The sequence below is a fragment of the Xenopus laevis genome, chromosome 3S (assembly GCF_017654675.1).
Source record: "Xenopus laevis strain J_2021 chromosome 3S, Xenopus_laevis_v10.1, whole genome shotgun sequence".
Lineage (NCBI taxonomy): Eukaryota > Metazoa > Chordata > Amphibia > Anura > Pipidae > Xenopus > Xenopus laevis.
This window is the reverse complement of record NC_054376.1, coordinates 54764722-54783505: the sequence shown is the minus strand read 5'-3', so window position 1 is coordinate 54783505 and position 18784 is coordinate 54764722. Positions and strand designations below refer to the sequence as shown.

Below are 18784 nucleotides of genomic sequence, written 5' to 3'. Positions count from 1 at the left end.
GCTTTGAGGCCTCTGGGAGCAACATCCAAGGGGTTGGAGAGCAACATGTTGCTCACGAGCTACTGGTCAGGGATCACTGGTTTATCTAGTTCTCCTGTCCACTATTAAAGCTTTGTAACAAATGTTTTGTTTATATTTTCCCTGACTGAACATGTTGCATAGACAGAGCTGTACAGATCTCTATAGAATTATTTGTTGCTGTATTTCATGTAGGATCACAAGGAAGACCATGAAGATAGTGGTCCAGTCATCCTACGGAAAAAACGAGCAGCTCAGGCAGAAAAGAATACGTGCCAGTTGTTTATACAAACAGATCATCTCTTCTACAAACGATATGGAGAAACCAGAGAGGCAGTGATAGCACAGGTACTGTAACTTTTGTGTTGTATGTGCACTGACATCTATGTTTTGAATGTTATATAACACTTATGATAGCTCTATGTCTGATACAGTTAAGCCCATAAATCTTTGGACAGAGACAACTTTTTTCTAATTTTGATTTTGTACATTACCACATTGAATTTGAACTCGGCAACACAAAAAGACCTGGACGTCAACGGAAGACAACAGTTGTGGATAATCGCAAAATCATTTCCATGGTGAAGAGAAACCCTATAAACAACAGCCAAACAAGTGGACAACACTCTCCAGGAGGTAGGCGTATCAATTTCCAAGTCTACCATAAAGAGGAGATGCATGAAAGTAAATACAGAAGGTGCACTGCAAGGTGCAAGTAACTCATAAGCATCAAGAATAGAAAGGCTAGATTGGACTTTGCTAAAAAAAAAAACCTCTAAAAAAGCCAGCACAGTTCTGGAAAAACATTCTTGGGACAGATAAAACCAAAATCAACCTTTACCAGAATGATGGCAAGAAAAAAGTATGGAGACAGCTCATGATCCAAAGCATGCCACATCTCTATAAAACATGGCGAAGGCAGTGTGGCTTGGTCGTGCATGGCAGTGGCACTGGGACACTAGTGTTTATCCATGATGTGACACAGGACTGAAGCAGCTAAATAAATTCTGAGGTTTTCAGAGACATAATGGGGGTCATTTATAAAGTTCGCGCAGGACAGATTGGTTCGCAAAGTGAATATATTTGCCCTGCGCATGGTTATATTTATAAAGCTGAATAAGAGGGTGCAAACAGAATTGCGAATGTCTAAAGGGGCTTTATAAATATGTTACAATTCGCAAATTGCGAATCTTTATGCACACACTCTGCGACTCAATTACGCCACAACTTTGGTGGCGGATAAAATATTCGCAAAACAGTTTTGCAAACTGCGAATTTAAGATACTGTCAACGCTATTTTCGCGCACAACAACCTTGCACATTGGGTGCGCTCGCGCAAACTACTGTCTCATTTGCACACCATTTGCGAAAATTTATTCACACTGCGAGTTCGCAAAAAACGGAAAGACGGGCGGAGCAGTGCAATATATTAGCGTTGAGGAAAAAACATGCACAATACAACCATTTGCGAAAAATATGCGCTGCGCGAACTTTATAAATGACCCCCAATGTCTGCTCAAATCCAGCTAAATGCAGTCAAATTGATTGGGAGGCATTTCATAATGACCCAAAACATACAGCCAAAGCAACCCAGGAGTTTATTAAAGCAAAGAAGTGGAATATTCTTGAATGGCCAAGTAAGTCACCTGATCTGAACCCAATTGAGCATGCAATTCACTTGTTGAAGGCTAAACTTCTGACAGAAAGGCCTACAAACAAACAGCAACTGAAAGCCACTGCAGTAAAGGCCTGGCAGAGCATTAAAAGGAGGAAATGCAGAATCTGGTGATGTCCATGAGTTCAAGACTTCAGGCTGTCATTGGCAGCAAAGGGGTTTCAACCAAGTATTAGAAATGAACATTTTATTTTCAGTTTTTTAATTTATCCAATTACTTTTGAGCCCCTGAAATGAAGTGATTGTGTTATTTCTTCACATTTTTATACAATCTTTTTGTTCAACCCACTGAATAAAGCTGAAAGTCTGCAGTTCAACTGCATCTGAGTTGTTTTATTTGAAATTCATTGTGGTAATGTACAGAACCAAAATTAGGAAAAAGTTGTCTTTGTCCAAAGATTTATAGGCCTAACTGTATATACCATGATATCATTGGATGGTTATTTTGAATCATTAATTAAAGTAGAAGGAACATCTAAATCACTGGGGGTGCCAAATGTTATGTAACCCCCCCCCCCTCCACTAAATGATTGTAAGCACCTACTTGGGGCCTGGGCCAGTGCTCCTGTTAGTTGAAAACTGCACCAGCCCGGGGTGATCCTCTTCCTGCTTCTTTTTCAAACGGATGCGTATGAACAGTAGCATGAAAAGCTTCTAGAAAAAAGCATTTGCACTCTATTGCTCATGTGTCTGCTCCTGGCACTGAAGAAAAAAGAAGCAAGTGCGGATTTCTGCTAACAAGAGCACCGGCCCGGGGTATCAGGTGAGACATTACAATCACTTTGGGGTTTCTAACAATTTGAACCCCCCCCCCAGTGATTTAACCTTTCCTTCTCCTTTAAGGAATGCTACCTATTTATATTTTTTCTTAAACATAAACTATTGCAAAAATGAAAATTTCATGTATGCTTCTTCATACTGAAACAAACAACTTTCTATATGTGATTGATTGCATTCTGTTCCTTTCCAGAAATAATCAAGTTACTCTTCATTATTTCCCACTCAGCAGTCTCTCTCTACTTTCTCTTCATGCAGGAGTCAGAGGTCAGATTTTTTATTTTTTTTTTGACAGATCTAATATATCTTTTAGGGAGGCTCCCTTTCCTATCAGATGTATTCGATCCAACACAATAACACATCCTGCATGTAGAGACTCTAGATTTCTGGTGATTTCTAATGAGCACTAATAGATTATCTGGACAAAAGCAGCACCCCTCCACCCCAATGGCTGTATGAGACCAAATCTGATTCTGGACTCCTGCATGAAAAGATAATGAAGAGGGACAGATGTGAGAGGGAAATAGTAATAAGAAACTTGATTATTTTAGAAACAGGTCTAGGGGGTATTTACTAAAACTCTACTTTTTTTTCACTCACTAGGATTTAAAAAAAAAAATTAAAAAAATGAGACCATACTCCCAAACCTGAATCTCTTTAATTTTTTTATTTGAAAAAAATCTCTGCAGGAAAATCACTGCCCGAAACTATTGACAATCCTGAAGGTAAAAAAAACTGTTCCTGTTGTTAAAGGGACAGTGTGTCATTGACTTCTACATGACTTTGACAGGTTTTAGCTGGAGTACATTCAGATTCTGATTTTTTACAATTTTTCCCCTTCAAAAACTTGACCAGAAAAATGTCATGTTCATTTTTCCAATAGTTCCCCATTAATAGTTCTTATATGTAAAATAATATGCACAAGGAAAATTATAGCACTGTTTCTTAGAGCTGTAGTAGGTACCTGTTGCACGTGAGGAAACATTGGCTAACAAGTAGAGTAATGAAAGCTACACAAGGATGCAGATTTATGATCTATTTAAAACTAGGGTTGTAGTATTAGTATTTATTGCAAAGGCTTTATACTGAAGTAGAAGTAAAGTATAAAACAATGATTAAGGAAACTGCATTACTAAATAAAGCTTACCTAAACTTTTAACAGCAATATATTCTATCTTGGACTTCTAGTATTTCTGTGGTTTCTTGAATGCCACAAGACTTAAACAATTTCAAATATAATCCTACTGAACTAAGAAATATATTGGAGGAATACTTTAAAAATCAAAGTAACATCTTGCTTTTCTCCTGCTTTTTATATTTTTCCACTTTCTCTTGGTGCAGCAGACTGATGCAAAGCAAGGTTTTCTATCTCTCACCATTAATGTTGAGGAAGGTATTATCCACCAGCTGTCTGCTCTGCACCTCCTGCAAGATCATTATTGTAATGGACTGTATATTCAGTCTTGGTTTTAAATTCATAGTGAGAACTGCACTATTCCATTTTGTTCTCTTTACTGTATAATTCTTTCGCTCATTCATTGTGTTTATGTCAGGAGATAAATTTAGCATGTCTTCCTACAAATTTTTTTTGTACAAATGGAAATTCAGAAATTAATTGAACCTTTAGGAGTGAAAACCCTTTGTATAGAAGCTTAGAAAATAATGTCATGCTTTATCATGCCACTTTAAGTTAAACAGAAAGTGGCAGCCATAACAGTGAAAGTGTCATGTATCAGGTAGAGTAATGTAGCACAAGAACGTCAATATTAAAACCGCTTCCATAAATAATTATATATTGGTGTTCGGTAATTAAAGCTTTTGGGAACACAGCAGAAAGCCATTAAAGACTGATAAAGAGGAGGTGCACAGAAGGCTATTGCGTAAAACTGTCTGTGTTGTAGCCAATTTGGGCAAAAGCATGGTGGGCCAAATCAGGCTGATACAATTATTCAGTTCTCATTCCAAGAATCAGGTCACATTGCAGCCTGTCCAAAGCTTCATCCCGCTGCAATCCACAGGAACTGGGCAATTTGGTATCATACCAAGCCCTATTCAGATATTAACCTTGCCATTTATGGGCCCATGCTAGAGAGGCTAAGTTGGTAGCCAATATTAGCCGGTGTATGAGCATCTTTTTCTAATTGTTTTAGAAATGTTTGTATATGCATCTGTGTGTGTAGGACGAGCTTGCATTTTTGCTACAGTTCAAAGCTATAGCACATGTAATGATGTTCAGGTAACTGATCCACTGTGGGCAGCAGCATTTTGTTCATTATTCTGTATAAGCTATGGCCTTTAAACACCACAAAATCCTAAGGCACAGTAATTTAAAGAGATGTGTTTCAGTCTGATGGTCATGGTGATGGTGAATTCAGCCTCTCTCTTATATCATACATTCCATTCACAAAGGCCTACTTTAGCATCTGCGAGCTTTTTGCTGCCAGATTTTTACACTCCCAATATGTGGTGTATTTGTTTGCCATTTTATAAGTGGCCCCTACAGTAGTAGCACAGGTTCATTACTTTTAGATTACAAATTTTAGGTTGTATTGAATGATTTAGAAATAGTAATTCTGCTCTACCATCTGGGGCACAATATGGGCGTTTTCATTACTATTATATATATGAAACTTCTGGAAGGGCTTGTATTTTATAAGCTTTGTGTGCAATCCTGATTTAATTCACAACATAGACTTTTGCAGGTTCATTTTAATATAGTTCCTTAAAAATTACATGGTAAGCAAGGCTTACTAAGAAGTACTTAGCTTTAATGCTTTAAACACTTCTTGGTAAAAACTTTCCATATTTTCAAACATGAATGGGATTTATACTATTAAGCCATTTAAAAGAAAGCAATCTTTTACTTATTTGTACTGCCTATGGGAAGTGATAGCAATGTGTTTCCTGTGAAAGGAAGGCTCTGTTTATCTAATTTTCCCTTCTCCATGTTAAATACCGTTGGTCTGGACTTTTCCAAATAAAATAACACATTATTTGGCTTATGATTTGTGTTTTTTGTATTTTCTGTTCTGTAAATATTATACTTAAAATATATCTTGTTTTTCATATACCCAATAAATAGATTTCTAGCCACGTGAAGGCAATTGACACAATTTATCAGTCAACGGATTTTAGCGGAATTCGAAATATCAGCTTCATGGTGAAAAGGATACGGGTGAGTTTGTAGAATACAATTATCTGTTCAACTCTGTGCTGCATTTCTTAGTAGATACTGCTGCAGCTCTGGCAGCATAAACAATAAAAGAGCTGGAGGTATGTGGAACAGAATTCGGTAGAACTCACTACTGAATTAGTTGCCTAAAGTCTGTGAAACCTGACCCCCCCCCACCCACCCACAATGCATTCTCATTCAGGCGTGAGCACGTCCATTAAAAGAAGAACGATGGTGAGGTTGATTTGAACGCTATAGAGGAAGCAGACTCTGTGGTCTGGGCCCCCTTTTCCCTGTGCCCGCAAGCCGGTCCACTTCCTCTATAGTTACACCACTGTCTCCAGCTTTGCATTTCAGCAGTAGCTATCTGGTTGCTAGTGTCTTGGTTAACATTGCAGCCAGGCAGCAGTTTGAACGAGAGACTGGAATATGAATAAGTGAAAGGCTGAAAAGGGGGATAAGTAATCGAGTGTAAAAATAAAGTTGTAGCTTAACAGAGAATTAGTTTTATGCTACAGTGGTTAGGGACTCCCATTTGAAAGCTGGAAAGAGACAGTTAAGGAATGCAAATCATTACACTATAAAAAAATAAATAATTATCACCAATAGCAAAGTTGCTAGGAATAGGACACTCTATAACATATTGAAATAAAACTTAAAGGTGAACAACCTCTTTAAAGGAGAACAAAAGTGTGGGGGGAAAATGATTCACATTAGGGCTCATTTACAAACGTTTAAATTACCCAAGAGAGGAACTAACAGAACAGTTATTAGTGTTGCACAATCCAAGTAAAGAATAAGGTAAATGTGGAAAATAGACTGAAAAGGACATTATTTTATTTAAAAAAAAACAAAAAAACAAAAACCCATTGCTGATTCTCTCCCACCTCCTTTTTTTTTTTTTTTTTTTTTTTTTTTTTGATTGCTTGTGTTTTGCCGTTTGCTACCTTGGAGCTACTGCCACCTTGACGGTGGTGGTATTACCTCCAGGATCCCACAGCAACCTTCACCAATTTACACAGCAAAACAGTGGCTAAAGAATCGCACGTTTTAATTGTTTTTGCACGCACCCACCTCATGGCCACAATTACTCATAAAACAAATACACATTGACATGTTACAAAGAAATATGTATGTAATATGTTTTAAACATTTTGTGAATGTTTTATATGTGTTTCCAGATAAATGTAACAAGTGATGAGAAAGATCCTACAAATCCCTTTCGGTTTCCTAATATTGGGGTGGAGAAGTTCCTTGAATTAAACTCTGAGCAGAACCATGATGATTATTGCCTGGCATATGTGTTTACAGACCGGGATTTCGATGATGGTGTCCTAGGGCTTGCATGGGTTGGAGCACCTTCAGGTAATGAAATTGGCCTGGCATATGTAGCTTGTTGGCTATATACATTGTGTATGTAGATACAAACGCATAATAGCAATCAAATTAGGTTGTCTGGCAGTATGAAGTATATGCACTGGAAGGGGGGTAAGTGCAGTGCTTATGAAAATTAATGGTATAGCTTAGAATACAAAAGGGCAGGTGACTAATTTAATGCTCATTTTAATATCCACTCCCAAATTTTCCTGGATTAATCCTAAACTACTGCTGCTTAGAGTTAGGGTGTAATTGTCTGCCCAAATGTCTCCTCAGTCAGGCATAGAGTGACCACTTGTAGCAGATGGTTTTACCTGGCTATAGATACAGTGCATGGAAGGCATTATTTTAGCAATACCATGGTTGGATGCATCAAAGTTTTCTTTGCTACTTTTTTTTTTTTAATTTTTTTTTTTACAATGTATTGTACATTATAAGTTGGTTTTTTATATGTTGCAATTTGTTAAATGCAATCACACAAAGCATATGAATTTGATATACCGGTATGGGGAAAATAGTTTAAAAAAAAAAATGCTGATTGACTATTGATTTTACCCATTGCATTAATGTTGGCTTGAGTTAAAAAAATATTTTTGCATTGTATGCATATAAAATTTTTCTAGAAGAAATTTGCCATCTGCTTTCTTGAGAAATTTTGATAATGTAATATCTGATCTACCGAAAAGCGACAAAAAGGCAGCAAGGTTTTACAGCTCAGTTCAGTGCCTTTGCGTGTCGTTGGAATATTTTGTGTTATGTCGGCGGAGAAATGATGCATGTGCGCAGGTGCCTCTTCTCAGCAGGAGCTAATGTGATTGCTAGTCTCCTTGTTGAGATGCCGCTGATTCCCACTGTGCGAATGCTTCTCCATCAATGAAAGTTCTTCCAAGGCTGCGCACTACGAGAGCAGAACTTGCTACAAGATGCTACCGTCATGTGAAGCTATGGGCCAAACAGTCACAGTCACAGCTTTTAGTAGAGAATGAAAGGTGCTGTGTTGGAGCAATGACACCAGGGTCCCTCTGTCATAGTTCAATGTGTATTCAGTGCAAAGAAGTACATTAAGTGCTATCAGGAGCAGGGAGGTGGTAGGTGGGAAGCTTTGGCTGCTGCTGTTTTGCACTGCAGGGCAGCAGCAGTCAAACTGCTCATACATTTTTGCAATATGAAAATGTATGGCTTTGTGAGAAATATTAATTTTGCATGAATTTAATAACTTTTGCAAACCCAGAAGCTATTGCACATCTGACAGTGCAAGAAAAATGGTGCATTTTATAGTTTGCACCAAGGCACACACACCTTCAAGCACTTCCTAAAAATGCACAATTAAAATTTACATTTCAATAACCATGTAATGAAGAATATTACATTGCTGAATGCAAATTTATTTGTGAGACTTGTCTCTCTTTAGAACATTTATTATATTTCTGCTATATTTTTGCTTACTCACGGGGCGTTTCACCCTGCACTCCCCTGCGTTCAGTTTTATTGCCGTCCATCACAGGAAAGCACAGGATGCAATTCATTCTTCGATTTCTTCTGGGGCTGTACTCACACTCAGTCATGTAATCGCAGAACGCAGGTGAATGCAACATGCGACTATTATAAGAATAGAATGTGTTTCATCCTTTGTTCACCTTCGGTGAAATGCATTAAAATAAATGCAGGGGAGCACAGGGCAATATACCTGTGCATAAGAGCCCTTAGACTTAAATAAAATGTTAGTATATCATAGATTAACCTATTCTAAGCAACTTTTCATTCGGTTGTTGTTTATACTTTAAGGGGCTGTTTACCTTCAAAACACTTTTTTTCATTCAATTATTTTCAGATTGTTCACCATAAAACCAGACGTGCTTACCATCTTTTTTTTGCCAGTTTTCTAAAACTGAAGTTTAAAGTTTGTTAAAGTTAATCTGACGCTAGGGCTTCCGTCTGGCAGCTCAGTAATCCCGGAGCATTCTAAACGGTTACAGTTTGCTACATTAATTGATATAATAGTTGCTAATATGCTACAGATTATGCTGAGAAATGTATTGATTCTAACAACTGCCTTTAATGAAACTCAGGGATTCAGCTCAGCAGGGACAAAGATAACAAATGTATCGGCTAATGTTTCAATTTAGAACAGTTTACAGAGCCGGTAACCCCCTCCCAGAGCCGCTTAAGAAAGGCTTAAAGGAACAATAACATCAATTTTTTTTTTAAAGTAATACAAATATACTGCAGTGTTGCCCTGGACTGGTAAAACTGATGTGTTTGCTTCAGAAACACTTCTAATTTTTATATAAAGAAGCTGCTGTGTAGCCACGGTGGCAACTAGAAAATGCTCAAGTTACACAGCAGATAGCAGATAAGCTCCATACAACATAATGGTGTTATCCACTATTTAACCTGTGCCATATAGCCTTTATTTCAATTCCGCCATTGCTATTCAGCAGCTTGTTTATATGAACTATATTAGTGTTTCTGAAGCAAACAGATCAGTTTTACCAGTGCAGGACAACACAACATGATATTTTCATTACTTTAAAACCATTTAATCTTTTGGTGTTACTGTTCCTTTAAGGAGGTGAAAAATGAAACTTTACACTTCAATATTAGAAAAAATGTCACAAATAGGAAGTCGTTTTAAAAAGGCTTTATTTCTGGTGAACTATCTGAACTGAGAAAAGCATTGGAAGGTGAACAAAAAATAAAAATGCACTTCAGTTGCCTGGATCATTGAACCTGGAAACCAAAGATAAACATCAACTGTAAGGCTTCAGTTTTGTGGTACTTTTTATTGCTAATTTGTGCTAATTATTATCACAGTTACATATCCAATTATGCTGACCGCTGCAAAATCATTAAAAATGAAGACCAGTTGTAAATTGTCTTCCAATACCAGTGTCTGTCTATGTGAAACAACCTTCAGAGAAAACTGAACTCCTTGGGAAAGGCATTGCTGCAAAAACTACAGACACTGAACAGCTTTGCCAGCGGTATTATCTTCTAGATAAAGCCGCATTTGTCTGTCCCTTTCTATTCTCTACCGAGGCTCAGATTGTTGATACAATTTAAGACAAGGCAGCCGATAACAGACCTTTCTTTGCTGGGGAACCAAGACTTTTGCAACATTGTTTTAAAAGGAACAACTAGGAGTTAAACAAATGGCGCTTTCAACAGCAATAGTTTTTACACATAACTTTAAAAGCACAAACAATCATTTTTAATAAATGTATATTGGAAGTTTTTTTTTGGAATTATGTTTTCTTTTATAAGGCAAACTTTTATTTTAAGATTGACTTGCCCTTTAAGGAACCAACTGTGGGATGTACAGTCAGGTTACTTATTATCCAACCTGAAGTGAGAAAACCAGTTTGTTTTTGAATAACCCTTGGCGATTTTAACTAAAAAGGGGTAATGTTGCAAACATTACGGCAATAGTTCTTTTAAGGGGAATATCCGCAGTCAAAATGCTCTGCTTCATATAAATAGGAAGTGGCAACTTTAACTACTGCAGTTCCTCAGAGCACCATGTGACCAAAATGTCTTGTGTGCCTTTCTTTATTTTTTTATGAATCGTTCACAAGGGCCAGTAAACTACCTTGTCTTTTTTTTTTTATCATCCCCTATTGCCATGCATGCTGTAACTTTTGCTGTGATTTTCAGGTAGCTCCGGTGGAATATGTGAAAGGAACAAATTGTACTCTGATGGCAAAAAGAAATCCCTGAATACTGGAATCATTACTGTTCAGAACTATGGCTCTCACGTTCCCCCCAAGGTCTCTCATATCACCTTTGCACATGAAGTTGGACATAACTTTGGCTCTCCAGTGAGTAAACATTACTTCCGCATTATTATCCCTTTTTTTCAGTAAACAAGTTACAAAACTAATAAGGGATTGTAGCGCTTTGCCGGCTGAAAATTTTTAGTGTATGTCAGGTTGGTGAGACTAGAATATTCTGCCTTCCTGCTTTCCACTATGATAAATGTCTGGCAGCATTACCTGATAATCGACATGCCCTTTCAGACCTAAAATTTTGCTTGCTCGGCTCTGTTTTCATGTTTATTTGTTTTTTCAACTTCGTGGAAAAAGTAAAAAATGAAAAGGGAATTTTAGCAGATAGAAAAGGCCAGAAAGTCTGTCCCAGTACTTCAAATAATTTATTAAGGAGGTGTCTGTGTCTGTGTCTGTGTCTGTCTGTGTGTGTGTGTGTGTGTGTGTGTGTGTCTGTGCCCTTCAATTGCTGAAATAGTTGTATAGCATGAGACATTCACATAATCTGGATACTCTGTGCCTGCGCTGAAACACCCTGCAAAGGGCAGACCTTTTGAGTGCAGTAAATTAAACAGCTTTCCGGCTCCATCTGGTGATAGGAGATGATATTGCACTGGGAACACTACTACTTCATTAACCCTTTTAGAGCTGTATGAGATTGAATCTAAGTCTTTGGCATAGAATAAGAATGAGTGGCAACAGGTCTAGGTTTCCTATTGATCTGTATTCGGCACCATGTGTTTAATGGCAGTACATAGCATGGTCAAAGACAAGCCTGCATTGAAAGGGTTAATAGTTTTGTGTGTTTATACATTTCCAACATTTTTGCCATGCTTTACAGAGACTATTAATTGATTTTGCTTCAAACCTTTTTTCCTTGTATTGGGTACACACATTTCTTTCATCAGAAGTGAGCTAACCAAACGGCATGCTGTTGTTAACCACAACACTAAACCTCAAGTAAACATGACCTAGCCCTATGTGGATCATTCATGACGATAGTAGTTTTTTGGTTTTTTTTTTCATAAATAAATTGAGGCCCCCTTCAGTGGCAGCGCCATGCTGTCTGCTGTTCACGCTATACACCATAACAGCCTCTGAATTAATCTTTATTACTGTTTGCATCAGGCCCGGACTGGCAATCTATGGGTTCTGGCAAATGCCAGAGGGGCTGCTATAAGGTCCCATAGAAAGTCAGTATTTAGTGGGCTGGTGCTGGCTGTTTGGGCATCTATGTCAGCTGATTGGGCCTCTGTCTACCTGAAATGCCTTGGCCTATTTTAATTCTCAGTCCGGACCTGGTTTGCATCCTGGCCTCTATAAGATTCCCTACATTCAGCAATGGATCCATTCCCCACAACAGGTAGCATATGTTTTTTTAACCTCGTATTGCCTATATTTTATTGCAGCATGACTCTGGCAATGAGTGCACCCCAGGAGAAGCCAAGAATTTAGGATTTAAAGAAAATGGCAATTTTATTATGTATGCCAGAGCCACATCTGGGGACAAGCTCAACAACAACAAGTTCTCAATTTGCAGTGTTCGAAATATAAGCCAAGTGCTGGACAAAAAGAGGAACTCCTGTTTTGTGGGTATGTATTTACTGCATAATGTGCTGGCACTGGGTGCTAGGGGTGTCTTGGGGAACATCAACTCCTGTTGTAACCTGGCGATCCCTACCATCTTAGTCTGTATGTAATCAAATTATTTTTACTTATTTGATGCCAAAAGTGTTTTACCATCCACTTACTTGACATGTTGGGATTTTATCATGTTGTTTCCATTGTTGAAAGTATTCTTCATGTAAGAAATTATAGGCATATGTAAGAACCAACTGAACCATTCAGCAAAAAGCTTTTAGGATCCCCTTAATGTTAGCAACATGTACTGGGAACAGGTGCTGTACTATTCATGATATATTCATATTGTCCATGATTCTATAATGCTCTCTCAAGCATTTGAGAGCATTTTTACAATTCTGCATATCAAAATCTTTTTACGAAGGCTTGTATATTTGAGACCATGTTATTACACCAGGAATTGCTACCTGAAGATTGGTTGCTGTGGGTTACTAGACCAAGAGAAAACACTTTATTAATAGAAATAAAGACCGAATATCCGCAATTTAATGTTTTACGTTATCTGTCTCATTGACGCAATAGATTGTAGGCAATTACATGTAATGGCACTTAAATTGGCAATAGAGGTAGCGATACGTTTTGTTGAGATACCCCTGTTGGAATAGTTCCAGATAAGGCAACACAGGGAATGCCTTATGTCTATATAATTCATTTTACAGCCAAAGTAATTTTAAAACGGAGATGTGAGATATATCTGTCACACCTATGGCATATATATCACATTTGATGAGTTTATGGGGTTCAGTGTGATGTTAACCTTGTTTAACGGTCTGTTTTGCAGAGTCTGGGCAGCCAATATGTGGCAATGGACTGGTGGAGCAAGGAGAGCAATGTGATTGTGGTTACAGCGACCAATGTAAGGATGAATGTTGCTATGATGCCAATCAGCCAGAAAACCTAAAGTGCACATTAAAGCCTGGAAAACAGTGCAGGTATCTATGCTTTTCCTTTCATACCTGGGACAGAGATAGGTTGTTTGCTTGCTTCATATCAGTTAACCATGAAAACATGGAGGCCTAGACCACAATCAATTGTTCGAAGAATCTCTTTACATTGGCCCATGAGCCAACATTATTAATGATAGAACATAAGTCAAATTCAGCTCCTGTGTGTAGTTTGGCTTTTTCATTTTCTTAAAGTCAGATATTGCTAGCCTGCCTCCCATGCCCCAGCTTGTGTAGGACTGTATCCAATTACAATGTCATGACAATCAAAATTGCACACTTAAGGAAAGACACTGGAGAAGTTGGGTGTTTTATCCTATTTTATGTTTTCAGTCCCAGCCAGGGCCCTTGTTGCACCACTGGATGTACCTTCAAGCGAGCAAGTGAGAACTGTCGGGAGGAATCTGACTGTGCCAAGATGGGAACTTGCAATGGCAACTCTGCTCAGTGTCCACCATCCGAACCAAGAGAGAACCTGACTGAGTGTAACAGGGCAACCCAAGTTTGCATCAAGGGGGTTAGTACTTTTAATCGTTACTTTTTTTTCCTCTGAAAATCAATAAGGATTCTTTTTTACTTGTGATCCAATAAACGTTTAAAGCCACCTTGATATGGAGTATTGTGGAAAGGGTATCTTAACTGAGTAAAAGGACTTGTATTCTATAAACATTTCAGAATTGTATGGCTTGACAGGTGAAGTGACATCACCTGTCTTATCAGACTTGACAGATGAAGTTGTAGTTGTGGCACCTGTAAGGCCAAGTAAGAGATTCCTGGTTTTAAAGGAACACTAACACCAAAAAATGAAAGTGTTTAAAAGTAGACCATATAATGTAATGTTGCTCTGCACTGGTACAACTGGAGTGTTTGCTTCAGAATGTCATTCAGTGCTGAAAAAGGAGAAAAGGCACAGGTTACACAGCAGATAGCAGATGCTGCTTGAGTACGATACAATGGTATTCTGCAGAGCATAACTGTACTCTTTTGTGCATCCTGTGCTTGAATGGCTGCCCTCATGGCTACACCGCAGCTTGTGTATATAACCGATAGTAGTCTACCTGAAGCAAACACACCAGCACAGGGCAACATAACATTATATTGTCATTATTTTAAACCACTTTTATTTTTAGATATTACTGCTCCTTTAAGATAGTTTGAAGCAGTAATATGGGGTTAGAGCTTATTTACAGCATATAAATTACTTTACAAGGGGTGCTAACCATTGTCGGCTCTATTCAAACAAATTTCAAGTTACTCAGTCGGACTGAACCAACCCAGGCTAAAGCCTGTATTCTGTCTGTCATGATAATATGCAGGCGGGGTGTAGGCTACATGGTCATGAGGTAAATTCAGGGTCCACACGCTGAAGCTGCCATAACTGGTATAGATTATAATATCAAATATTAATGGCTCATGTCTATAAATGTGTTTTAAACAGTAAAAACAACGAATTGCTTTTGTTCACTTGCTGATTTAGTCTAGACTATAGACATAAACTCGTTGTGAATATTAATTGAAGAACATTGTTACACAAATCTTGTTTTAGAAGAACTGATGTCCACATTATTTTCTGTACTCTGCTTTTTAGCAGCTGAACAGCATGCTACTCTTGCCACAGTAGCGTCACTTTAGGACCTGAAATCCTGTGTACTCTCAAAGGTTTTTTGGGTTTTTTTTTTTTACTAGTGAACAGTCTTGGATATATTCTTGCACATGTGTATTCACTAGCTGACTCCTTTCTCTCCCTTCCTCACAGCAATGCTCAGGATCTATCTGTGAGAGGTATGACTTGGAAGAGTGCACTTGCGGCAGTACTGATGAAAAAGATGACAAAGAGCTGTGCCACGTTTGCTGCATGGAGAAAAGTAAGACCTGCATGATTGCTGTTTTCATGTAGCTTGCACTAAGACATGAGCGAGTTGAAAGGCATTTCTTTAATAAACACCAGCTTTCTGCTCTGATGCCCATCACTTTTTTTTTTTATGTCTCGATAATATGTATTTTTATCTCTATGCTAATTTCATACAGCAACACCCACACTATATGGGCTTCTGGCTCCACACTCCATCAAAGGGACAATTTGTGTAATTTCAAGGACCATTATTATGCTTAGTATCTAGCTGAGAATGATCTGATCACAATGGAAGCACAAATTTTGCTCTCGGTTAGAATTTGCATGAAACTGACAGGTTAATAATGGAGTGTCCATAATATGACGCAATGCAAAGCAGCAGTACAAGCCGAAGCAGAAGCTCTGCATTCAGAGTTAGTCTGTTTAGTTCTGAAAATGATTTGCAATGATAGTTGTCTAAATGGCAAAAGCAGTGTGAGTGCTCCTAGGGGGTAATAGCTTGCTTCCTCAACATAATTCATTTGTTCTCATTCACCACAGCAATGCGTTGCACCAAAGCAATATATGTTAGGTTTGTATTTCTACAATCCCATCTGAATTGCATAATTGATAGCTGTCCTATTTTAACTTTTTTTGAATTAACTTGGCTTAAAATCAGAAAAATGAACATAAGGATCATCAAACTAGTACTTTTTCTGGCTAATAATGGTAGCAAGACACAGATTACCCAAAATTTTTTGGGAGCCCATGTAAGGCCAAAACAGCTCTCGATTGCCCTCAATGACTATTTCCTTAAAAGAACAGTAAGACGCAAAAATGAAAGTGTTCTAATATAATGACGATAAAACTGAACTGTTTGCTTCAGAAACGCTACTATAGTTCATATAAGTTGCTGTGTAGCAATGGCAGAGATTGAAAACGGACTAAATGGCACAGGTTAAATAGTGGATAACAGATAACACCATTATGTTCCACAGAGTTTATCTGATATCTGCTGTGTAACCTGAGCCTTTTCTCCTTTGTTTATATAAACAAGCTGCTGTGTAGCAATGGGGGCCATTGCTACACAGCAGCTTGTTTATATAAACAACTGTAGTATTTCTGAAGCAAACACACCAGTTGTACCAGTACAGCTCAACTGTAAATGATATTTTTATTACTTCATTTTTTGATGTTTACTATTCCTTTAAAGTGATTCTCTGAAAAATCATTAAAATCTTATGCTGGATGTTTTGACCCTGTGTGTTTAGGCTACTAAACTGGGTAATGTCATAGCCAGCACTAGTCCTGGGTTTAAAATGATCTTCTGCTACTAGTCTATTCCCTAAACTCTTCCTTTCTTTGGACTGGATGTTTGAACTGTATATAACAAATACAAGGTGTTTAAGAAAGAGAACAATGCATTATTTTCCGAGTGAAAACTACTGCAGCGTAACCTTGTTTTAATACCGTTTATTTTTCCATTTCAGTGAAACCGCACACATGTGCTAGCACTGGTTCAGAAGTATGGAAAGCTTACTTTAAAGGAAAGACTATTACGTTACAACCAGGATCACCTTGCAATGAATTTAAAGGATACTGTGATGTGTTCATGCGGTGCCGATTGGTAGATGCCGATGGCCCACTGGCTCGTCTGAAAAAAGCCATTTTTAATCCTGAACTCTATGAAAATATCGCTGAATGGATTGTGGTAAATATCATCTTAGCCATTAACACTTAGGATGTAAGCAAATTAAATATAATCATTACAAATTAAAGTTAATCTGTCGTAAAGAATTTCAACCTGGCTACAGCATGGCAAGATCTGGTTATCCAACTTGATCAACATAGACATTGTGCTTTACTGATCAACATAGACATTAGTGGCCAGCTAATTCACATTAAGGGCCATACTTGAACAGGTAGACTGATTTGCTCAAGTCTCCTTATACCAGCAGATGCAGTTACCACTTGCAGACTTGCAAACCTGCCTAATCAAAACCTCTTTGACCTCAAAAAAGTATGACAAGTGAACAATCCTGGGCTCCAACATTTGCCTACATTGGCTGATTGCATTGTGTCCAACCCAACAGTACTCATTTTTGTTGTTTGTATGTTCCACTAGTTTTTAAAAACTTTGTTTTTGGGCAAGAAAAGAAAAAACCCAAGAAGCTTTAATTTACTTCTGGGATAGTTATCTCCACTTTTTGTGCTTGTTTGGGGGAGTACATTTCCTGCTAGTTAACTTCAGGAAACTTCAGGAAACTTTAGGAAAAACAATGTGACTTATGTTTTCCCACCACAATTTATATTATTGCTGGCGGAAAAGCATTTTTGGGAGTTTTATTGTGGGTGACAAATCTGTGTGCATCATGGCCTACCTCAGTATTGCATTTTCTTTGCGGCAAGCAACAGGATCTGTCTTGCTGCAAAGTAAAATGATTTAATTACAGATGTGTTTTATGCAAGGCTGGCTGCCATCGGCTGAGTTAAGCAGGTATAGTCTGCAATGATTATTTGTGATTTCTATCTAGCGTTCTCTGTTTAGGGTGCATTAGTAAAGATGACTTCTAGGGCAAAAGGTGCCTCATTCCCTTCCTTTAACCTCTTAAATATTTTAATGTGTGATCATGGTAAAAGCATTGACCTGAACCATTTTTTGTCTCTCTTACAGGCACACTGGTGGGCAGTATTGCTAATGGGAATAGCACTAATAATGTTAATGGCTGGATTTATTAAGATTTGCAGTGTGCACACACCAAGCAGCAATCCAAAACTGCCACCTCCGAAACCCCTTCCAGGTATGTGCAAGAAAAGCAAATCTTCATGTGTACATCTAGATCCCTTGTGCTGTACTGTGTATGCTGTAAAATACATTGGCATTACCAAATCTGCGGCATGATTTAGCATTCAACAAATAATCATGGGAATATGTTACAGCAGATTAATGTAGCAATTACAGAGCATTGGTTTTTAGATGGTGACCCTCATTTAAAAGCTGGAAAGAGTCTGAAGAAGAAGGCAAATAATTCATAAACTATAAGAAAGAAAAACATGAAGACCAATTAAAAAGTTAATTAGAAATGGCCATTCTATAACATACTAAAAGTTAACTCAAATGTGAACCCCCCCCCTTTAAAGTGCAACAGTTCAGTGTAAAATAAAAACTGTGTAAATAGATAGGTTGTGCAAAATAAAAAATGTTTCTAATATCGTTAGCCAGAAATATAATGTATAAAGGCTGGAGTGACTAACAGAACAGAACACTACTTCCTGCTTTTCAACTCTCTAACTCTAAGGGGGGCCATATGGGACATAACTGTTCAGTGAGTTTCCTTCGTATTCAGCTCAGATTCAAAAGCAAATGGTTATGACCCATGTGGCCTCCCCTCAAGTCACTAATTGGTTACTGTCTGTTCACGTTCTTTTGCAGCCTTTATTGTTGTATTTGTATCTTATTTGATGATCACAAGCCAATGTTATGTTACAGGCACTCTCAAGAGAAGGCGACCACCACAGACAACTCAACAACCTTCACGCCAGAGACCTCGGGAGAATTACCAGATGGGACACATGAGACATTAA

The 18784-nt window shown here is 38.0% G+C and overlaps 1 protein-coding gene across 1 annotated transcript in view; it reads left to right on the top strand.

Moving 5' to 3' along the window:
• adam10.S (ADAM metallopeptidase domain 10 S homeolog) overlaps positions 1 to 18784 on the top strand; it is a 72483-nt gene extending 53699 nt beyond the window's left edge. The window contains 11 exon segments of the mRNA NM_001090443.1: positions 214 to 366; positions 5553 to 5645; positions 6824 to 7007; positions 10674 to 10837; positions 12193 to 12376; positions 13206 to 13356; positions 13702 to 13885; positions 15125 to 15233; positions 16690 to 16910; positions 17874 to 18000; positions 18690 to 18784. Coding sequence (NP_001083912.1) covers positions 214 to 366; positions 5553 to 5645; positions 6824 to 7007; positions 10674 to 10837; positions 12193 to 12376; positions 13206 to 13356; positions 13702 to 13885; positions 15125 to 15233; positions 16690 to 16910; positions 17874 to 18000; positions 18690 to 18784 — 1665 coding nt within the window.